This window comes from Centroberyx gerrardi, chromosome 13, assembly GCF_048128805.1.
Source record: "Centroberyx gerrardi isolate f3 chromosome 13, fCenGer3.hap1.cur.20231027, whole genome shotgun sequence".
Classification (NCBI taxonomy): domain Eukaryota; kingdom Metazoa; phylum Chordata; class Actinopteri; order Beryciformes; family Berycidae; genus Centroberyx; species Centroberyx gerrardi.
In genome coordinates this window covers 19,937,140-19,960,492 of record NC_136009.1, presented here as the reverse complement: position 1 = coordinate 19,960,492, position 23,353 = coordinate 19,937,140, and the positions used below count along the sequence as shown (strand labels likewise).

Here is a 23,353-nt window from a genome sequence, read left to right as displayed (position 1 = left end):
TTGACTGTAAAACAACTGGACATGAAAGAGTAAAGCTGAAGCATCTGATCTCCATTCTTTTTCCTCCAGTCTGTGGAATCTGCAGCCATGAGTCATGTACCCAGTTTTGTTTATCATCTGGCGCGCTGTATCATCACACACATGCGCACACTGTAATGCACATACACACACATTTATACACACACGTAGGATCATTTGCACACCCACGTGCACACGAACACACCCTCTCACACAGCACTCACTTTCTCACATGCACGTTTACCCACTCACACAAACTCACATACACACAGCCGGTTGTGCTGAGATGACAAATAAAGACGTTGGTGGGGTTTTACAGCTAAGGAGGAGTAGATTCATGCCAGCTGTGTAGATTCTACAGTTACATAGGCTGCGTTTTCACTGGTATCTAAAATAACTAATAACTAATTTCACTGCAAAGGTTTTCCACCAGAAGGAGCTTAGTAAACCAAAAATCTAACTCAGTAAAGCCGCAACATTCATGCATTTCTACACCTCGCAAATGGGACAGTAAAAACACAGCTGTAATGTCATACTGAAGGAGGAGGGAGTTCGCGTGACAACAGATCATCTTCTCCTATCTGACAGAAACCGCAGCAACAGCTGTCTGTGTGTGTGTGTGTGTGCATATGTGTGTGTGTGTGTGTGTGTGTGTGTGTGTGTGCGTTGCCTGTAATCTGTACTCAATATGAAAATAAATAAATCATTTAAAAGTGTGTGTCAAGCTTCTTTGTGATGACCTCAAGGCCAACTCCACCATGAGTTCTCAAATTTTGAGAATTAGCGAAGACTCACACACATTATCGCACATTACACATTACAATTTCATTTCAAAATCGAAGAAGAAGAAGAAGAAGAAGAAGAAGAAGAAGAAGAAGAATGTGGTATTGCTCAAATTTGGCCCATGGGCCATTCTTTCAACCCTTGAGGTCTGAGAAATATCCATCCATCCAAACACAGAAACTAATGAAGCAATCTTGGGATACAGACTGAGATCTCCAGCTATAAAGCCTGTCAATTTAAAAAAAAACAACAAAAAAAAAAAAAAACAACATCAATATTTGAACATGCAGCCTTACAGTGAGATTTAAATTTCATATACTTCGTTTGAAATTAATCAGAATTAACAGTGAGATCTGGGCATGGGTCTCATGAGTTGGTCTTCTCTAAGTTATGAGGAAAGATGAGACAATCAAGTTACAGTCTGAGGCAATTTGAGGCTCATAAATTGGTTCCAGTGTGCCAAGTACACTTCAGCAATCGTGGTGAACGATTATGAAAGGCTATGCACTTTGACTCAAGTGGGTATGTATGTGGGAAGTAGTGTCTTCTAGCTACAACAAACATACTGCAATCCTAGCCAAAGGTGCTTTCAAGAAATATCAGGGAGAATTGTATTATCCTGTGGCTCGATTGTCTCGGTGCTGTGGCTTTGACCTTTGCACTCCTTACTTGGTTGTTGGCAACGCTGCAATCTAGGAATTCAAGCTTGTTTTTCTTAATTTGCTCTGGATAATAATACACGATGATGTACATCATCACACAGCCATATCGGTGTGCAAAAACATCCACTACAGTATGTATAACCACCATACTGGGGGATTCACAGCTGGGAGATGTAATCCCTCCAGTGTGTCCTGGGCCTGTCCCAGAGTCTCCTCCCAGTCGGTCATGTCAGATACATCTCCAAAGGGAGGCACCCAGGGGAGCATCCTTACCAGGTGCCCAAAAACCACCTCAACTGACTCCTCTCAATGTGGAGGAACAGCGGCTCGACTCTGAGATTCTGCTGGATCGCTGAGCTCCTCACCCTGTCACAGAGAGCGAGGTCAGCCATCCTGCGGAGAAACCTCATTTCGTGCCGCTTGTATCCTCGATCTCAATCTTTCAGTCACTATCCAGAGATCGTGGCCAAAGGTGCTGCTTGGAATGAAGATCGACCGGTAAATCGAGAGCTTTGCTTTGTGGCTCAGCTCTCTCTTCACCACCACAGATACAACGGCCACATTACTGCAGCCGATGCATCTAACCGACCCCAGAGTATGAGGTGACGGGGTCACTGCTGTGAGCCATTTGGTCTCTAATCATTCAGTGAGAACTGTGTTTGCATTCTTGGCATTAGGTCAAGCTCGTTCAAGGTGGGCAACGGACTCTGACAGGGGTGCACCTTGTCCCCTCTCCTGTTTGTGATATTCACGGATTGGATATCAAGGCACAGCCGAGGTGTGGAGAGTGTCCAATTCGGTGACATTAGGGTGGCATCTCTGCTGTTGATGATGTCGTCCTTCTGGCAACATCAGACAGTACAGTGTATCTCCTATTTGCACTGGAGCAGTTTCCAGCTGAGTGTGACACAGTCGGGATGAGGATTATTACTTCCAAGTCTGAGACCACGGTTGAGGATAGTAAGGATCCAATACTGGTAAAAACTGGTTCAAACAAAAACAGCCCCGCAACATTGAATTTTGTAGAAGCGTATACCGAGAATCGAATACACGTCTCCCGATTGAGAGTTTGCAATCGTACTCTCTGCGGCACACTTTCACCCACGTGACCAAAAATGGTGAACAGAGCGACCGACGGACCGACAATACGATCCTTAGAGCCCCTGCTGTCACGGGGACATGACTACAGAATATAAAACATCTAACATATTCCATAAAACATATTGCATTTTATATAATTCATGCCTCAAGTGGAAACCGGACACGGATACAAGGATTGGCCTCATTTTCTGATGAGGATTGGTACATTGCCCTTCAACTGATCCTGAGTATTTTCTGCTCAGAGACAAAGAGAGAAAGAGAGGCAGACAGGCAGACAAAGACAGAAGAGAGAGAGAAAAGAGAGAGATGAGTCAGTGAGACCAAAAGGGAGAGACAAGACAATACAGATGATAAGAAACAGAGGGAAAGAAAAGAAAGAGACGTGCAATGAAATAATTCCTCTGGTCTTTCAAATTCCAAAATAGCTACATGTAGAATGTAGATGAGATTAAAACGAATGACTTCATCACCTCCGTCTTGGCAATGAGCTCAACACTTCCACAAGGCACACGCACAAATACACACAAACATACCTAACTGGCTGATGTCTTTATCTGTCTTTTTTCCCTCAAGTGCTAAAACAGATTACCAAGTCTGTGATTGTGTGTGTGTGTGTGTGTGTGTGTGTGTGTGTGTGTGTGTGTGTGTGTGTGTGTGTGAGCGAGATGCGGTCGTGTTGAGTTGCTTTCCAAGGCTGAGGTGGTGATGTCATTTGTTTTAATCTCATCTGCATGTACTCAGGCTGCTTTAGACCATGAAAGGCAAGATTTACTCAGTCATTGCAGCCTCCCCCCTTCCTGTCTGTCTGTCTACATCTTCCGGTTTCTCTGTCTGTCTGTCTGTCTGTCTGTTTGTCAATATATCTTTCTCTCTTTTTCTGCCTGTCTTGTGTATCTGTCTGTCTGATCAGACACCCACTGTCTTTCTCTCTGACTGTTTGTTCTTAGTTCAATGAGGCTTGGAATGAACACACAGAGTTACTTCTTTTCCCAGCGCTCACTCACAAGAATAATAATTGCAAGGGCACACAGGCCCTGACCTTTGCACTGCTTAAAATTGGTTGCTTGTCATTTTTGCTAATTGAAGAATTGAAGCTCATTCTCCTGACACACTAGTTGTAATTCACTCTGGATAAGAGTGTCAGCTAAATATCTTAAATGTAATGTAAATGTAGTTGTAGTTATCTCTGCTCTTAGCATAACCAGTCGTTTCTTATTTTCTGTGTTTCTGCTCGCTACCAATGTGTTCTGCTCTGTCCATGAGAGCAGTGTCCTGATTATGATTTGTTCTGTGCATTGCATCACTTGTGGTGTTTCAGTGATAAAGCACTTTCCCATCGTGGCATCAATAAAGTGATTCTACAACTACATTAAATAAATCTACTGCTCAACCAATCCTTTGGCAAAAGACAAGGTAGTTCAGTGTACTGGCTCCTGAACCGCTTAGATGCAGCAGCTGTGTGAGTTCTGACTAACGACCGTTTCCTTTTCTATATTTGATGCCGTTCTCTCTCTCAGTTTGGTATTGTAACCTATAGGAGAGTGCCCTCTAGTGATTCAACTTTGGAAGCTCCAATTGCACCACACCTCCCCTATGGACCAGAGGTATGCCATTCTCAAGCCTGTGTGTTCCTTGTGTCCTGCAGGGATTTGGGAAATGAGGTGATATTACGTCAAGTAACCTTAAGTTCTTTCTCTGACATCACTCAGACAGTCTTGTTCTTCTAGGGGGTGAAGAGGCGTTAACTGTATTGGTGCATGTATGTACAAGATAGTTTGCATGTATAAATTAGTATTTTCTTGAAAAGTGAAAATCAGAGGGCATTACTAGTTGAGTGTTTGCCTGGGAAGTGTCCTGATTTGTGGTATGTAGACTACAAGATGTGATTTTTGTTCAGTAGGCCTATATCACCCCTGAACTACTGTGTGTCAGAGGAGAGTGAATAGACTTAGTCATCCATGTGATACACACACACACACACACACACACACACCAAAGAGAGGTGAATTGACACACAACACAAACACAAAAAAACACAAAACAGAAAAAAAAAAATGTTTTTGAAATCAAGTGCTCCCAACTTACTTGCGACAATTTCCTCCAAAATAGCATTCTGACAAAAGTGTTTTGCAGTTGAAATGTTTCACTGAAACATCAGTAACTTTTAAGACCCTCCTTTACAATGAATGCAATTTGGTAATTATGAACGATCAAAGGACCATGATATAATCATCATAAAAAATCTGTCTCATACAAACACACTCAAACACAACATCCTGCTTTGACACTGAAATAGTTGTGGGGTTAAATTGATGTTTTTAAGATAGCAGACCACTTTCAGAGTTGGTGTGTGTTTTAGTCATTGTTTGTGATTTAGCCTAATTTTTGCCATTCCTGTCTGTTCCTTACTATGAATGCTCATATCGCATGGTTTACTGTATATTTCTTAGCGTATATGGCTACAAATATAAGCTATGAAAATGCCATGATTGTGGAAAAACCGCAATTGTATTTTAATTTACTACATTTTCTTCCTTTAATATTCTTTGTTTTATTCTGAAAGTCGTGCAATACGTTTTCTTGGGGACGTTTATTTTGAAAAATATAACCCGGAAGTCTTCTTAATTGTTTTTACCCGGAAGTCTTTCTACGTCAACTAGTTCTTCTTCTTCTGTCCTGGTGGTCTTCTTGAGGCAAACAAGGCTGTCAAAGTCATTCATTGGGACTTCAGTATGGCACAGGCAGTGCAGAAATTGGTTGCCAAAGTGCCTACTTTGGTCGGCGGTAAGTTAATTTGCCCTTTTTACTAGTTATGAGATCGTGGAAAATTGTAAAGCATATAGGATTAGCTAACTTTACTGCATGTTAGCAGTTGTACACCAGCAACTTGTGTGTGGCCTGGTAGCGACAACAGGTCTCCAGACTAGTTAACCACGGCGATACCTTTGCATAGAATGCAAAGTAATCTGCATTGTAATCTTTAATTATGAGACCAATTTGTTTGCTGGGTGTGTCGAGTAATGTCAGTTGGTGCAGTCGTTTGAACCTGGTCTGAACTGAGGCGCAATGGCTTACTAGCAGATGTATTTCCTGGACCTAATACGGTTTACGTGTTGTCATCTGCAGCCGCTGTCACATACTCCAAACCCCGTCTAGCGACCTTTTGGTACTACGCTCGGGTCGAGCTGGTCCCTCCTTCCCCGGCTGAGATCCCCAAAGCCATTGAGGCCGCGTCGGGCCTCATCAAGAGCTTCCAGTCAGGACGCCTCGCACAAACCACAGTGAAGGTGAGTCCACGTAGGGTTAGCTAATTATGTGGGGTTGGTTTTAAATCAGCTGTTCATTCTCACCAAATTAATGAATTGACTTGTGACCATTTTCATAGGTATGTGTTTGAAGTCTCTAAGTATGGTATATTTAAACAAAATGAGGATTCAATAATGTGTGAAAGGATTGGATTTGGCTCTACATAGCCCGGATATATGGGTTATTTTATAAAAGGTACAACTGCAGGAATCAGGACTAGGTCTACAGTTCACTCTAGCAATATCGCCTACAATAGTTTTACAATCTAGCCTGTACTGTCAGACTATAAGCCATTCTCATGTTGTGGAACATTAGGGTACATAGGCCCATAACAGGACATTTTTCATTGCTCAGAAATAAACATGTAGGGTAGAAATCACTTGACTTTTATCAGGGTAGCATAGTAGTAATAAAGCCAAATTGTCTAAATGTGCTGCACTCTATGTCGACTATCAAAACTGTTACATAACCAATTGTATCACAGTTGTATAACCTGATGTGCTTCAAAGTGTGACATCCAGATGTAGGGTTGCCCCCTTGGCTCAGCTGTCATCAGTGCTGTGTACACCACACTTACATGGTTTAGTTTATGTACACATACAAATGATTAAAACACTGAAGCAGCCAATTAATGTAAACTGTCTGGGTGAGACAAAAAAATCCCTGAGTGGATGACTAAAAACCATCTCTGCCCCTAATGAGAAAAAAAACCATCAAGATGATACAAGGAGACACAGGTTAATTGGGAAATGACACCAGATGATGTCATGCAGAGAATAGCACATAAACAACAAAGTACGTCATGCATCAAGTAACCTTGATGCATGACAAGAGTGCATAAGTGAGGGTGTGTTCAAAGAGAGGGGGAGAGTAGTGTGTATTCTGTCACTGGTTGGATGGGACTTATTTATTGCACTCTACCGTAACTCTTATTTTCAAGTCTCGCTAAAATGTTAATTATTTGTAAAATGTACAAAAGAACCATACTTTCTCTAGTTCTAGAAACTGTTGTAAAAGCAATTTTCTTGAGCAGGATCCCTGACTGAATTCTTTTTTCTTTTTTTTTTTCCATAGGATGCCATAAGGAATGGACTGGTGACCACTGAGGTGCTAATGTGGTTCTATATTGGAGAGTGCATTGGCAAAGGAGGCATTATTGGATACAATGTTTGAATTTTGGACTGTTCTTTCTCCTTTTGCACTTATATGCTCAACTTGTTGCAGCAAATTTTCCAATAAACAGATGTCTATAGTTTGAGAAGTACATTTTGTTTCTTGAGTATTTATTATTATATCAAGGCAAATGACCTTGAGTAGTTTGGTTGTATTTTATTCACAGCAGATTTACAAAATTGCATTTTAACAAATGATATACAAAAACACCAATCTAAATGTAGGTTAATATTAAACTCTGCTAGAAGTATAGGAAGCTTTTATGCACAGTTGACTGAGAGCAAAAATGTATAATCGATGATGCCTTACAAATGATAAGTTGTCAAGAATATCACAAAGTACATTATGGATGCTACTGAAAAACAGTTTTGGGCATTAAACTGTATATTTTCTAGGCCTCGCTGCTATGTAATGATAGACATCTCCTCTCGCTCTCTACTTTCCGAAAGTGTATTTACAACGTTGCCCAAGTATCTGCGGAAAGCTTGCCTCACATCTTCTGGCTCCTCCTCCAGGTTGGAGTGAATCAGTGCAAGTCTGCTCAAATGTGAGGCTGCGTAAAGAGAAGGAATGTGTTAGCCTGGAAATGGTAAGCATAACTCGTAGAACAGTGAGTGGTTTGCAACAGGCTTACCTAAAGGCAGCCGTCCTTCCTCTGCTCCACTGCCAGGCTTGTGGTGAGCTATCAGCAGACACTGGCTGTCCTGCAGCCCCTGAGAGGAGATGAACATCGAGTGCCACGTCTCTATTTCTTTCAGGTGACTTGGAACATCAGGATTAAAAACAATCACCACACCGTTGGAGTCCTTCATTAGTGCTGGCCAACATGATTCAAATCTGTGTCAAAAGAGGATAGGGAGTATATCTGGGTAATATGCAGTTGAAAGGAAATTTGACTCTCAGTAAGAAATACACCATCTACATTCAAGCCTATCTGAAATATCACAAGATAGGACAAGTTAACTTTTAAACCTCAATTTGTTCAAAATGTGTTTGTTATGCTATACGCTTACTTGAAATCCCCTGCGCAGTCCCAAAGTTCCACCTCACATGTTGAGTATTTGTCACCACTGCCTTCATTTTGTGATTCAAATTCCAATATCCTTTAAACAATAAAAACAACAGCTGCATTTGGTTGTAATGTTATAGCATGGGTACCTGACTATATGTAATGCTCTTCACTGTAGCATAAAGACACTGATTTGTAGTATGTCAGCTGACCAAAGAAATCAACAGAGGGTTGAGCTAATCATGTGGATGAATTTTACACTCAAGTTCAATTTACTTGCCAAGAATTCTGTTAGATAATGTTATTTTAATTGATTGAGGAGTTGGACCAAACCCTGGTTGTACAAGGTGGAAAGCTAACATCTCAGTCCACTTTACCTTACTCCTTGAGTTGGGCTGTACTCTCCTCCTACAGTTTCCGTTGTGTCAGAGAGGAAATTTGCAAGAACCGTTTTCCCACTCTGAAAGATACATAACGTTAGAACAATCACACCAGTTACAATACTAGAGAACCAACGCTTTTAGACAGAGGTAACGCTAGTATAATGTGCTAACCACATATTAACCAACCTGACAGTGAAAATATGCTTTGAAATCAGAGAGAGAGGCATTTACTTACCTCATTAGGCCCAATTAAAAGTATTTTTGCTTTGAACATTTCCAATTAACGTTAACTTAGCTGAGTTAGCTGGCTAACGCCACGGAAGCTAAGCATTAGCTGGCTAGCTAAACTTGCTAGCTAAAGCACTGATAATGCTAAGCTTATGCTAAGTAATTTATACGACGAACAAAAAGTTGAACAACACTTAAGTTTTATATCTGAACGTTGCACTGCTAGTTGTTAACGTTAGTGTGGCTACCAAGTAGTCATTCTCTGCGAGTAAACTTCCTATCCGTTTCTATGGTTTCCATGAGCGGCTTTGAATCCCTCTGTTTATTGGTTGTTACTATCTGTAATCAAATGAAGAACCGCCCACTTCGTCCGTAGGGAACAAATCAACGCCCAACAGCCAGATTCGACTTTCCAACGCCACGATCCGGTTTGTTTACGTTTTCTCAGGAATAACCAATCGTATGAGACCTTACAAGAAGGAGCTATTCGGTTTGGAGTAGCAGAGGGCGAGCCAAGACAAATGACAGCGTAAGAGAGAATAATGTTATATTTTCACTGGTACTAGTTACTACTGGAAATTATTACTAGATTGTAGTTAAATGTAGCTTTCTATCTAAAGAATTTGCTTATGCATGCTTTCTTATTCTTAGTCTAACTAAGCAGGCACTAGTGTCTTGCATGGCTGTGTAGTTTGTGTTGCTAAGGAGTAAGCTTATAGGTAGCTTGCTTGACAACCTAACCTATACTGACCGTCAGGGAGAGGTGTTATGTTAATGTACCAGCTATGTTATGCAGTAAAACCGCTAATTTGAGAGGTCACATAATGGTGGACTGACGTTGTCTTAGCTAACATCCTTTCCTCCTCTGTCTTTTAACGTTGCCTTGTGGCGTTAGTAATGAGAACCATGTCTCCAGAGGATCCACTCCAAGACTCCCCACTCGGGTTCAGCTCTACCAGGGAAGATCTGACTCTGAGTTGTGGTGATCTGGATGGCTCCCAAGAGGCGGGAAGAAGGAGCAGGGCACGGAGCAGTCTCCACACAAGAAACCCAGAGGGTGGCATCAGCTGGTAAGGTCCTATGTGGGTCTATGGGCAAAACATTCACCCACCTGCAGGCACAGGATTTTCAGCCAGACCGGTTCAAGGCATTCCCCTTATCTTCTTATTTTGCATGTAGTCATGGAGCCTTTGCCGACACAGGAAAGAGCCCTCTCCTGAAAACGCTGATGGAGGCTGAAGCAGCTGCCAACTCTGCAGCCATACAACTCGTGTCTTTTAAAGATGCCATGGAAGATGAATTTGCCGTATGTTTTGCTTGTTCGTTACAACTTCACATATAACAAATTGGATTCTAACCTGGGCCTTAATTCCACGTGGGAAACCAAACACTTGCATCAGTATGCTGTATATTTAACTTGCATGCCCCTAATAGTCTTCCTTCTTCTTCTCTTGCAATGAAGGATTCAAGACAGTCTGCTACTAATAAGCGCCGAATTACAAGGCAGAGAGGACTTTTGCTGGAGAAGTTGGAGGATTTTAAACGAATAAATAAGTCTGTTCGACAGAAACTGAAGCAGCTCCAGGAAGCAGAGGTTTGCTACAAAGCCTTCAACCCCCAACCTTGTGTACTGCTCATGGTAGTAGTATCATAGTAGGAGTTCAGTTTATACCTCACATCCTGAAATACAGGAGATGGACATGCTGACTGTAACTTGTTTTAATCACTTCTGTCAATCTCTCAATTTAGGTTCATCGAATTGACACGGACAAACAGATTGATGTCTTGCTAAATAAGATCACACAGGCGGAAAGCGAAAATCTGGTGAGTGTTGCATTAGCATTTATACAGTGAAGAGAAGGGAAGACCTTCAATGAAACGCACACTGGTGTGCTTAAGTTGTGGCACCCTGGCAGAAGGTTTACTCTTTAAAAAGGCTTAATCTGCTTATGTGAGGTTAATGGCTCATTTGGTGGTTTGAATGGGTCAGTTGGTAAGAGGTGGACAAATTAACATCAAGGATTGGGTCACCAACCGAGCCACATGTATGTACTGAATTGATACGGTAACTGAAAGATGTGGTAGAAAGGCATCTATTGTAGGATTTGTAAAAATATGGCTATTTTAATGCATTATTGATCCAGTCCCCCTTCACCAACTAAGTGCTGCTCATTCTCATTTGTTTCCACAAGCATTTAAAAACAGATTTGAGCGAGACGGAAAAAAGAGTTGAGGAACTGATGGATCTGCGGAGAAAAGAGCAGGTAAGCATAACATCAGTTTTGATACGGATGTGTTTACACACTAACAAATTCAGTGCATTCAAAACCATCTATCCTTGTTGACTTTCATAGGAGAACATAGAGAGCGCAGTTCACACGACCAAGTCAGTGGAGGCCACTCGCGCTCACCTGCAGGGCCAGCTACGCAACAAGGAAGCCGAAAACAATCGTCTGACTGTGCAGCTTCGGGTACAAACACCTGTTGTGTATCAGAGAAACAACAAACTACATTAGAAAGAGTGTGTAACATTATAACATGTTCGTGTTGGTTCCTGCTCTCTCCCAGACTCTGGAGAGAACCCTGACTGAGCAGAAGATGGAGGTTGATGATCTGAAAGGTGCGATCTCCTCTCTGTCTGAGAAGGCAGCGCAGGACAAGGAATCTCTCAAGAAGGCCACGCGAGCCCAGAAACAGAGAGCTGAGAGATTCGAAGCTGCTGTTGATAAATGCTACACACAGCTGAGAGAGAAGGTATGCGGTCAAAATGTCAGTGATTGTTGGGTTTAAAAATGGTCTTTCTTATTTCTGTTGATGATCAGATGGTTCAGTGTCTTGCTATTTCTCTCAAATCTTCCTCTTTTTTTGGCATATAGGATGTTCAGCTGGCCAATGCTCGTTCGGAAAGGGAGTCCTGGAGAAGCCAACAGGAGCAGATGACAGAGGAGAGGGACCGACTAGTTGCTCAGATAGAGTTACTGAAATGGTCGGTCATTTTTCTGTTATATACTCCACACCTTCTAGTATGTAGTGGCATTCAACATGCTACCAATTTGCACCGATAAATGTAAAATGTGTTTCTCCAATGCAGCCAAATGACAGACTTGACAGCGAGGCTACAGATGGAGAGGGATGATTTCAGTGCAGCTAACAAGATTATGATGCAGAGGGCTGAAAAACTCAATGCTGAAAATGGAGACCTCAGCATCAATAATGCAACACTCAAGGTATAGTTGCCAAACAGTTGTCTCTCATCAATTGTTTATGTACTACTCTAAAAGAACTTGCTGCCTTGCTGTAATTACTCGTACAGCCGTTCAGTGGGCAGTTTTGTGCAAACAGGCATTCTGCAGGCAATTATGTATAACAGATAAACAACAGCCAGTAGTTCATAATCATTGCACAAAAGCCACAATATCTGAGAGGACGTCCCTTACAGTGATTAAGGGTTTTTCAGTGATGCCGTCAATACTTGCTGCAAGCTCATATGATGACACATCACTGTCATACCCATAAGAATGGTAAAGCAGGCCGTCTCTGATATGATTGCGATGAGAAGAATGATTTGGATGTTTGTGTGATTGCAGGCATCTGTTGCTGAGTTGGAGCAGCAGCTAGCGGATTCTGAGGCTGCGCTGATAGAGGAGAAGGTTTTGTCCCAGGAGAGGAAACACCAAGCCGAACAGTACACAAGTCAGGTTGATACTCGCTCATTGATTTTATTCCTGTAGACTCTGACTGAGCACCATAGCCTGTAGAGCAATGCAACAGCCAGGCAAATGCTAAGCTGCTTTATCCTCCCTTTTATCTCTTTTTTGTTTGTATGTACTCCTTTTTAATGTGCTTTGAAACAGTGTTTTGAAAAGAGCTCTAGAAAAAAAGATGATGATGATTATTATTATCAGCTCCTTCTGAGCAGCCTTCTGTTAGAATTGTACAGTCCAGATTGGGATTGTTTCATTATTATCATAATTTATTACCAGTAGTAGTTTGCAATTGTCAACTGCATGAAGAACACAGGAGTTTTGAATATACTGTATATTGTTGTGTATTTCTTCTAGGTTGCAGAGCTTCAAGTCAAGGTAGATGATCTGAGGATAAAGTATCGGAGTCTTTTAAGAGAGACGGAGAACGAGCGAGATAGAAAAGATGCAGAGTTTGAGAAGGTAAAGCCCCCATATAAAAGGTTATTACGTTTTCACTGTAGTCATGCAAAGTTTGATTAATGTGCACAGCATTCCTAATTAATACCAGCAGCTATATTTAGCAATAAGCAACATTTCAGGTAACTAATTTCTTTCATTTTTTGTTTTGTCTGTTTTCTAACCAATTTTTTCTCTAACAGCATTGTCGGTGGTTTTAACCACAGGTTGTACAGCTCTGCACTGTTTATCGTCCTGCTGAATGGCCAGTGAATGCGTTGTTTGGCGTAGTGCTTCTTTGGCAGCATAACATCCATCTACTAAACCTCCTAAATCTGAGCAGTCTCAATCACAAAGCACTTATACTAACAACACCGATGCTCAGTCTAAGGATGAATCTTGGCATATTTTGCATGCTTTAAACGATTGCATGCTTCTATACGCAGTGGGGGTATAGTGTGAGATGTGTGTGAACTCTAGGCTAATATTTTGTCTGTCCCCAACCCCCCACTCCTGCTGCCACCCTCCTCCGGAGCCCAGGTCAGGCAGGAGCTGCAGGGGCGAGTGGAGGAACTGAATGCTTACCCTGAGTTACTGAGTGCAGCCGAGCAGAGGCTCCTCGAGTGCCAGGAGAATCTGCGACGCTCTGAGAAGAAGTGCTCAGAAAAGTCAGAGTCCATTAGGCAACTGCAGGTTAAGGTGTGCAACAAGAGCTGTGGTGGTCGGAGGATGTAAAATGCAGTAATTTGTTACATCTGACCACTTGGTGGTAGTAAAACCCCATGTGTCTTCCTACCCAGTCCTCTTTTCTGGTCCTGCTTTGAGTTGGTGTTGATGTTTGTGATAAAACGTTCTCTGATTGCAGTGGAAATAGTTAGGTTGCAACCCTCTGTACCCGTGTATCCATTTGTGAGTGTTTTTGTGCTTGTGACTCCTTTTCAGTCTCCCACAAATTCTTTGTAGGCTGATATCAGCGATGCTGACTCGGTGACTTGAAAATTGTCCATTTTCTGTTTGCAATGTTGTGGCAAATTGTGTTAAATGGACTGTTATTTTATCCAATTAGGAATTTGCATGTGACGTGAACCATCTTCTATGCTCCATTTGCTTGTGCCCAAAGGCAGATGATATCAAAATAGCAATTCTGAAGATTTTATTTTACATGCACAGATGGACAGTCAAGCCAAAAAGCTGAGATCATCTGTGGAGATGAAAGACTCCATTCATGAGGCCAATTCACAACTGCAAGAAAAAGTAAATTCTCTTCAAAAGTAAGACATCCTCTCATGTTCGTTATCTAGAGGTCAGATTTGAGTTCAAATGTCTCCTTTCTGTAGATTAAAACATAAGAATTGGTTAAAACAACGGGTGTGGTTGTGTGTACTTGTGTGTGTGTGTGTGTGTAGGAAGATGGAGGATCTGCAGCAGGAGAACCTGGAGCTGGTGCGGAGGCTGGCGGCTCAGGAAGAGGCTCTCGGCTACAGTAACCGGCAGCTGGATCAGCGCTCTGCAGAGTGCCAGGCCCTCAACCGACAGCTAGAGGCAGCTCTGTCAGACGTCAGACAGCAGGTGACGCTCCGAAGCAGTCTGGTGGGGCCTGAATAGGAATGTATTGATCTCATGATGATGTTTAAGTTGTAGTTAAAGTAACAATCCGTGACCTTTTCATGTAAATGCCTACCTATTAATATCTTTCTTTCTTTTTCAGTGTCATTTTACAAGACTCTATTCTATTTATAAAAGGTGCTATAAAAATAAAGTAGTTATTATTATGAATACATTTCTGTTTCACTACTCTTTATCACTGATTGATACAACACAGTAGTGAGTCAGTCTACACCCAGTTCATGAAAGCTTTTACACTTGCTACATTTGCTGTTATAAACACCCAGTAGTGGTGTTTCCAGGGAAAAATGCTCTCGCCCACAGGATGTGACGTTATCGGATAATTTACATTTCTCCCATGGCCAGGTGAGCAAGGTAAAAGACAAGGCTGTTTCCAGAGAGGAGGCTCTTCAGACCAAAATCCTGGAGCTGGAGGCAGAGAAGAGCAGAAGGCAGACTGAGCTGAAGCTTCTTCGCCAGAGCAAGCTGTCTGTGAGTATCAGGCTCTTCTGATGCAAATAAATATCATGTAGCATGCATGCTCAGATTTCACTGAATTCATCCTTGATGGCAACTGAGATGTGTCGCTGTTGAGTGAATGCCGCCCGAAATCAGTCTGACTGTCTTTATCTTGATCTTTAGGCAGAGAAGCAGTTTGAGGTGCGTCTGAAAGACCTGCAGCTCAGCCTGGACCAATCAGAGAGCCACAAGCAAAGCATTCAGAACTATGTAGATTTCCTCAAGAACTCTTACGCGACAATGTTTGATGAGGGATTTCCAACGTCGAATTTTGGATCCTCGTATTTTCTAAAATGACTGCTTTTAAGGATTTATCTGTTTGCCTTTGGTATGAGTCCTATTTAAACCAGGAGAATGAAATGTGTATGGAGGAAAGAGTTTTTATCTGTTGTAGATAGAGGAATTAAAGTTTATTTTTGATAAATTTGATGTATTTGTAATTGTATCTGCACTGACTTGAACATGCATCTTTGCAGACCCACTTGCAGACACACATTTGTCATGTTTTAGCTGACACTCTACAACTCAAATATTATGCAATTTTTCTTTCAGGTTTCTGTCAGCCTTTTTGAGCAAAACGGTACCAATGGTTGTTTCAGCCTCAGAGGTTTCATTACCTGTTTCGGCCCATTTCTCCAGGGACATTATAGATATCTTTATGTGTGTATGCAAAATTTGGGTCTGTGAACTGCTGGTGCTAATGTATCTTATTCCCATAAGACTAGATCAAAGTTGTTTTTTGCCATATTTGTACTTTATTGTGCCCATAATTATATACCCAGACACATGCCTAATTCCTAATAATTACTAATACTAATACTACTAGAAAACAGAATTCTATGGTGTTGGTGCATGTTTCCCAGCCAAGTATACACGTGGCAAAATCAACCAATATAAGTCATATGGTGCTTTGTGCAAACATGAAAGATGCCCTGCTCCAGCTTGCCGCCCTAACCTTGGCACTCGAACCCTCGTAACTCTAACTTGAGCTGTGCTTGACACATCTGATGACATGGGAATTTTTGAGCCCTGACATACAGAAACGCTCATTGCACTGTAATCCTACTGATCCCCGAAAACCAGCTTGTGTTAATGTCTTTTTGTGCTGGCATTTGTACTGATAGGTGCAATCTGGTTCTGAGTGGGATGGAAATGCGTTGGGTTTAAAATCTGCTGTTTAGCTGTCAGCACACTCTTCCAGGGTTAAAAACTGTAAACATACTTAGTAAGAAACATGTCAACACTGATATTTTGCCAGACGACTAAACATCTGCTCTTTGTGTGCTCTCGTGCATTCAGTGTAATGCTTTTGCTGGGGAAATGTTTATATTATCCAAGCTTATACTGATCCAGGCCCGGTTATCTGCCTGAAACGATGACGGCAGGATTTGAACTCGACTTCCATTCTTTGTACTGTACTTGGAGCTTCTTGTTTTGCTGCTGTTGCTAGATTCGTGGCCCCATATCTATGGTAATAAACTTTCAAAGGTCCTGTCCTCTGCAAAACCCTGATGTGTTCTTGCATCTGACCTGTTCCCCAGAGGAAGCGTTGCTCCTCTCAAGTTCTCAAACACAAAGCTCCATTGTGCTCCCTGTCAGTGGATGGAACCGCTTCGTTTCGGCGTGCGTCAGCGCCTCTGTTCTTCCCTTTGCTCTGGTTCTTGGTCTCTTGCTCTTGCCCCGTTTACGTAATTCTGTTGATCATTCTTTGGGAATTTGTTTTTCCCCACTGTTTACTGGAAAATATGCTTACATCTGACTTTTGGCAATTTGCTATCACAATCCAACACCATGATAGACACACCCTGAGCTTATGCGCTTATTAGACTCCACTGAGTTGGATGAGCCATTCGTCTTTTTTTTTTTACAAAAGCTGCAAGATTTGGATGCACTGTTTTCTGAGTGCTGCTGAGTCAATTATTAAAAACAAATAGATTCTACAATGTTACATACACTGTATCCACTCTGAAGGTCACACAGTGTTTGGTGTGTAAACTTTCATTTGGTACTTTGGTTTACTTTAAGTCTTGTCAGAAGAATACCACTGCATATCTGCATTCACCACACAGTTATACTTCAGTTTAGAATGGGCAACATCATTTTAATCTGCATTTAATCACGTTACTTATGGTTTTTGAAAGACAAATTAAGAGGGAAAGTGAATTAAATTATATTTATCTACACTGGCACTATACTTTGTAGCATTCAATGTCAGTAATATCCAGGAGTCAGCAGTCTGAGGAACACATTTCAGATGCAGGACTGTTTGTGGTTGTGCTTAGCCAATATGATGTGGCATGTTCCTCAATTCTGCACGTGTTAAAACTGTGGTTTTGATACCTTTGTAATCACATTTTTCACAAAACCAAATATACTGCAGCTCGCTCACACGGCATTTGTCCAACAGAGGGAAAGACATTCACAGGTTTACATTACAGTCATTCTCTGAACTACTCGAAATGTAGGTCTGCTCAGAAGTGGGTCAGCCAGATGCAGGAGGGATCTAGTTCGTCTGGAAGTATAGACTACTGATTAAGTTGACACTCAGAAATGTGTATAACAGCCCCTTCAGAATTTCAGTTTTTTTCTGTGATTAGTGCAAATTCAAACCTTTTGATTTTTCACTTTTTTCATAAAAATAAAGTGGCAAACTGCATTGTTTTTTGTGTGTTTATTTGTGAAAATAAAAGCAATAAAACCATAAAAATGACATGTTGGCAGTTGATGGATGTATTAGAAACTGTTTGTCTAACTAAACATTTCACATAAATATAATACAAATATAGAGAACAGGATGCCAAACCAAGACAATGTACCAGTATTAATGTACAATATACAATTATTAAATATAACAATGCATACAGTATGAAACATGATATTCAAAAATATAATTTCTCATAAATAAATTGATTAAGTATAGTAAACATACAGAAACATGATGACATGTCATGTAATGACTTATTTAGTAGCTGCCATAATGTATGTTGTTATTTCCATGTTAGCATGTGAACTGTCAAAAGAACCATTTGTCAAAAGAATCTCCGATTTAAAAAACAAATATGCATATTAATCTGGACAACATATTTGGCTTAAGTAAAAAAATAATTTGAATTCTTACAATGTAACACACTAGCTTCACAAAGAAGCAAACCATGAGGCTCCAATATTATGAAGCAAAATCATAAATGATGAATTTTATTCATCTGACAGATGTCTGCAGCCTAACAGTGCAAATTAGTTAATGTTTCTCAGCCAACTTCTCTGTCACTCAACAATGTTTTCTCTTTTCCACTTAAAGTCTCCTTTACTGTTGCAATTTGTGGATGTCATTGAAGTGTGTGTAGAAAGCAGGTGGTTTGTTGTTGCTGCGGGGGCAGTTGAGGTTGCACTTGCAGGACTGGATCATCATCACGTTCTTGCTGAAGGTCTCTCCGTCTTTGCAGCGGAAGCGGACAGGCAGCGTCTGGGTCCGGTGCGGCCCGCAGCACTGCCCGTCTGCACAGGAGCCGCAGTACCTGGGCCGGAACTTCTTCAGGCTACGGCAGCCTGCGTAGGACAGTTTTACTGGATGGCTGGCCTTTTCCATGTGGTTACATTTCTGACCATTCTGTTAGACAAAAGAGATCAAGAACAATGTTATAAACATAGAGGAAGAGAGTGCTCACAAGGCACTTCATCAATCTGATCCACCAGCATGAAATACAATAAAATGTGTCTTTATCAGCTATTGCAGACAATCAACACTGATATAAAAAGTTTGGAGTATACCTTCAAGCTGGTTAAAGCCATTTGGTTGCATGGGCGGATTTCACACATCCGAGTCTCTTTCACCAGTTTGCATTGGCTATTGCTGTTGGTCACCCTGGAGGACACTCCAGTGCCACAGGACTTGGAGCAGGGGGACCAAGCTGTGGTCTGGGCCACACACTTCCTCCCTCTGGACAACATGCGGCCCAGGGGCTGACTCCTGAAAGCTGTTGACAAAAAGTTCAAAAGAGTTTAGAAAAAGGTGTAAAGATGAATCAACTGGTAGTCAAATGAAAATAAAACACTTGCACATCAATTTCCTTAGCTTTGTAATTTCACTTTCATAGATCCACTTTAACAGAGTTTAACAATGTGACCAGAGAGGATGACTTGTAAAACTGCTCACCAGGTAAAGACTTGAGTCCTCCTCTCCCCACAGCAGCCAGCTCATTCTTGTCAGTGAGCTCATCTTCAGACTGTCTGTGTTTTTTGCTGAGCTTCTTGGCTGCCGATCTGCGTGTCGCTGCTTCCTCGGGGCAGACCAGCTGCTCACAGCAGCGGCCTGGCACCTTGACCAGCCTGGGCTTAGCACAGCCCAGTTTGGGCAGACTGAGCTCACGTGGGCACAGGGAGATGCATCCAACAGCTCCATCCATACAAGTGCACTGGTGTTTGCAGTTTGGGCGGAAACTCTCCCCATTCTGGTAAATCTTGTTGTTGTACTCGCAAGATCTGCCGTCTGATTTGGCTGTTTAGAGAAGAGGAAGTTAGTTTAAAATGAGAAGTGCAAGGCAAACTGAAAAAAGTACTTTCACCAAAACATTAGAGTGCGATCAATACAAGGATGACTGCAAAATGATGTAGTTGAAAGTTCCATTTTAATAAAGAATAAAAAAAAGAATAGAATAGAATATTTGCAATGTAGTGTCTTTGTACCTCGACAGATGCCCTTTGCTGCACCATAGCCACCTCCAAAGTTGCACTCCAGTCCCTTGATATGGTCGCATGGCTCTGTCTTGCTGCAGTCCTCATTGAGCTGCCGCGCACAAACTTTACAGCAGCCACAGCCATCCAGCATGAGGCTGACTCCCGGCGCGCATCGTGGGACCTCAGGAGCACAGCGGCATTCCTTAGGGCACGATGCTGAAGCCTGCAGTGAGACATGAGATGAAACATGATCAGTCAAAGGTTAACTTCCAAATGTGTCAACTTATACCAGCTAAATAAACGCAGCATCAATGAACAATGATTACTGCCTCACCAATGTAAGAGTCCCACAGAGGATAACAACAGCAAAGACTGTCCACATCTTCATAAGTTGATGGTGCGTTCTTAGGTGGAAAAGCTCCTTCTATCAAATGGCAAGCCAAGCAGTGAAATGTAGCCTACTTGCTGGATTGACTTGATCTGCTCATGCTCTGCGGTGTCCCCATCTCCTTTTATACACAGGAGAAGCAGATGTGACGTATGCGTGAGCTGACGAGGTGTTGAGAAACTATGAGAGGAATGCTTCTCGACGCGTCCTCCCATGAGCCGAGCTGCCCCTCCTCCCCTCGCTCAGTCAGCCAAGATCCACCCAGTCCAGCTCCCACTCTGCCAGGGGTTTCTTTCCATTTACATAAACATGTAATCTTCATTTTTTATATGTTTTATGATTAAGTGGAACCACAACTGACTCTTCTATCATGAAGAATTCCCATCCTTCTTTAAGGAACTATTCTTCTATAATTGTATTATATATTGTGTTGTATTGTATTGTATTGTATTGCATTGCATTGTGTTGTATTCTATTCTATTCTATTCTTTTCTTTTCTTTTCTTTTCTTTTCTATTCTATTCTATTCTATTCCATTTCATCCCATTCTATTCTATTCTATTCTATTCTTTTCTTTTCTTTTCTTAGTGCCACTGGAACTTAGTACTTATTCAATAAATGCATTGCATTGTTTAGTGCTAGACACATTATACATTAATTAAATAATTATAATTTTTTTGTTTTTGTTTTTTGTTTTTTATTACATTCCTGTTTTAATTCATATTAATTCCAATACTGGAGACACAGCACAGACTCTTGGATGGAAAAAAGAAAAACATGAATCCCATTTACACTGTGTTATGTAGATGCAATAAAAGTGCGGTGCAGCTCAAAATGATGATTTAAATGTTGAATACCTGAAGCCTTTCGTCAGCCCCACGCTTGTGAGAGCGTTCCCATAAGGGAATTAACATCAGGACACCACAAGTCTTGACATAAATATTGAAAGAAAAGCTACATATTTCTATGACCAACTGAGTTTCTTTCTCAGCTGGGTCTGAAACAGTGTTTAGACTGTTGCACGTTGTCTATGGTCAGTGTTTGTATTTTCAAAGGTGATTTAAAGGTGAAGCTGATATTCCTCTGCAGTGTCGAGTTTTAGAACCTTGCTGGTGCTAAAAGTCCATAGTCACAGCTGAAATTCTTGTCAGTCATCTATTGGGGTGTGGATGGATTAGAGTTTGTTTAACGTCAATATCTCAAAACAAGAGTGCCTCCTGGAATGTTTGAACCTTTGGAATTCTTTGTTCGGTTTGAATGAGTGTGTCTAGCATGAGAAAACACACACACACACACACACACACACACACACACACACACAAAAAGCTTGAGTAATGCCTGAAGCAACATTCCAGTCAAGATGAACATTGTAGGTTTCTTTGAAAGAACCACATGGAAAAAAAAGCATCCTCTTCCACCCACATCAAAGAACAATGAAGATTATCAGGAGAAATGCCTTTCCTCTCATTATAACCTGTGAGAACAAGATGCTGAGGAAGGCAGACTGGCACAGCGCTCCCTCTTACTTCTTATTTAACCGAGGTGAAAAGGGCCTTTCAAACCAGTGCCAGCTCAGCCAGATGAACAGCGCACAAGCATGAGCTCAACGCATTCACCGATGTCTGGAAATTGCTGACTGTTGTGGTTTGGAGTGGAAAATTTCCCCTCAGAGCCGCAAATATAAAGAATTTGCAGAACCAGGTGAGGTAAGAGGAACAACGGATATACAGCAGGTGGTTGGATGACTTGGACAAGGATTACAATTGAAGTGAATAGGATGAGGAAGCGGAGCCAACTGGCACGTTAAAGAATGACCCAACTGTTTAACAATGTTGCACTCAAGCAGCCGTTTCCTGTCCTGAAGACATCAACCTCCCATTCCCACTGAACATCACATTTAAGTATCTTTCATTACATGCTAATAATAATGTAATTATGTGTTATTTTAATGATCTCCATAGAGAAATTCTCTTGTTTTTGCTTGCCCCCTTCCTCAGGTCCGAGGTCAGAGGTCAGAGGTCAGGGTCAGCACCCCTGGAGCTGATAGGGATTCAGTGTCTTGCATTGTCTTGTCATCAATTCCATTTTTAACTGAGGAATTGGAATTGGAATTTGAAGAGAAAAAAACCCTACAGGAAACAGAATTGGAATTGAATTGGAATTTCAGGATGTTTAATTTAACTCAATGAAATTCTGTGAAATTCCATGTTCTTTTTGTTTTTTCTTACCACATATCTGAGATTACATGGAGTGGTATATATTATTAATACTGAATCACAGTATTAAAGGTACCTTTCAGGTGGTATTTGACTCATAACATGTCATTGTAATCCATACATTATGATTGGATGCATTTGATTTGTTTAACTGTCTTTATTTGATTCATAATGTTTGATTTATAATGTTTAGTCAAGACAACCTCTCTTACAAGTGGAATTTCATGGAATTTATTGGAATTCAATTCTGTTTCCTGTCATTCTAATTCCGATTCCGTGTCCTCCGGTTGAAAGACGGTCTCTCTCTACTCCCTCTCTACACCTCCCTGCTGCTGCCAGACATAGTTAATCTAACCCCATCATCCCTACAACAACTTCACATCTATAAGGATTACAAGTTTTACAATATCAAGAGAACCATGTCAATTATTTGGAGCATTTTCTCCTCATGTTGTGCTGTCCAAGCTGCGCTACTATGGTCACTCTACCCTTTGATGTACAGACCCATAAGGGATGTTATGCAACATGTAATTACCCAGGCTTCATCCTGGGGATTATTCTGTCAGTGACACAGAGCTTTTATCATTGTCTTTACCTGATGTTTCTGTGCAACATGCTAGAAAGAAATTCCTGCTAAAATTAAAACTCTGTGTAGCACAAACAGCAGTCAGAGCATTTTGGAGAATGGACAGGCAAAAGCTGCTGTGTTGGCAATATCTCTTGGTACTCAGTGAAAAAGCACAACAGGTCTGGGACAAGCTTGTTTTGACTGTTATGTGAGAGCGGGTCATGCACACTATGACAGACAGGAATGTCTGTCGGGGCTGTGCAGACATGATTGCAAATCCAGTTCATTACATCATTTTCTATAAATGAGTTTTCCTTTCTCCGTGTCTCATTCGCTGCAGGGGCCGGTCACAAGGAAGTACACTGTGTTCGTCTGAAGATCTCACTGCTGACACGGCATTATTTCGAAGCTACTTTACTGTACAGTTTGATAAAGCTTGTCCCACAAGATAACGCTAGTTTCTAGAGAAAAGTGGACCAATGTCGTGGGTGTCTGTGGGTGCTTCGGAAACATTTAACAAAGGTTTGCCCTGTGTGAAGAGGCTGATCTCGATACAGCTGACATTTAATAGCCATCTTT

General features: G+C 41.4%; 4 protein-coding genes across 5 annotated transcripts; 2 read left to right on the top strand and 2 right to left on the bottom strand.

The window, feature by feature from the left end:
• The first annotated feature begins 5,215 nt into the window (after nucleotides 1-5,215).
• Nucleotides 5,216-7,134, top strand: LOC139929002 (ATP synthase F(0) complex subunit g, mitochondrial-like). Its single transcript, XM_071921742.2, has 3 exons — nucleotides 5,216-5,348; nucleotides 5,691-5,851; nucleotides 6,945-7,134. Exons 1-3 carry the CDS (start codon nucleotides 5,297-5,299, stop codon nucleotides 7,041-7,043), a joined length of 312 nt encoding a protein of 103 aa, XP_071777843.1. The 5' UTR covers nucleotides 5,216-5,296; the 3' UTR covers nucleotides 7,044-7,134.
• Nucleotides 7,135-7,246: 112 nt separating this feature from the next.
• On the bottom strand, nucleotides 7,247-8,959 carry ift22 (intraflagellar transport 22 homolog (Chlamydomonas)). 2 transcript variants are annotated; one of them, XM_071921740.2, is made up of 5 exons: nucleotides 8,671-8,959; nucleotides 8,430-8,512; nucleotides 8,057-8,146; nucleotides 7,678-7,880; nucleotides 7,247-7,596 (listed from the first exon to the last, which is right to left on the bottom strand). In XM_071921740.2, the coding sequence occupies exons 1-5, from the start codon at nucleotides 8,707-8,709 to the stop codon at nucleotides 7,448-7,450; spliced, it is 564 nt and encodes a 187-aa protein (XP_071777841.1). In that variant the 5' UTR covers nucleotides 8,710-8,959; the 3' UTR covers nucleotides 7,247-7,447. The 2 variants fall into 2 exon arrangements, with proteins under 2 accessions (XP_071777841.1, XP_078143897.1); XM_078287771.1 differs by having other exon boundaries at nucleotides 8,912-8,945.
• Nucleotides 8,960-9,149: 190 nt separating this feature from the next.
• Nucleotides 9,150-17,570, top strand: LOC139929000 (outer dense fiber protein 2-like). Its single transcript, XM_078287770.1, has 17 exons — nucleotides 9,150-9,192; nucleotides 9,559-9,733; nucleotides 9,843-9,969; nucleotides 10,126-10,257; nucleotides 10,413-10,487; nucleotides 10,856-10,927; nucleotides 11,018-11,134; nucleotides 11,232-11,417; nucleotides 11,540-11,649; nucleotides 11,755-11,890; nucleotides 12,251-12,361; nucleotides 12,725-12,829; nucleotides 13,346-13,504; nucleotides 13,976-14,076; nucleotides 14,212-14,374; nucleotides 14,777-14,902; nucleotides 15,053-17,570. The coding sequence occupies exons 2-17, from the start codon at nucleotides 9,561-9,563 to the stop codon at nucleotides 15,224-15,226; spliced, it is 2,067 nt and encodes a 688-aa protein (XP_078143896.1). The 5' UTR covers nucleotides 9,150-9,192; nucleotides 9,559-9,560; the 3' UTR covers nucleotides 15,227-17,570.
• An 89-nt stretch (nucleotides 17,571-17,659) lies between these two features.
• LOC139928997 (CCN family member 1-like) lies at nucleotides 17,660-20,073 on the bottom strand. Its single transcript, XM_071921734.2, has 5 exons — nucleotides 19,938-20,073; nucleotides 19,613-19,826; nucleotides 19,083-19,424; nucleotides 18,698-18,903; nucleotides 17,660-18,536 (listed from the first exon to the last, which is right to left on the bottom strand). Exons 1-5 carry the CDS (start codon nucleotides 19,989-19,991, stop codon nucleotides 18,234-18,236), a joined length of 1,119 nt encoding a protein of 372 aa, XP_071777835.2. The 5' UTR covers nucleotides 19,992-20,073; the 3' UTR covers nucleotides 17,660-18,233.
• Between the last annotated feature and the right edge of the window lie 3,280 nt (nucleotides 20,074-23,353).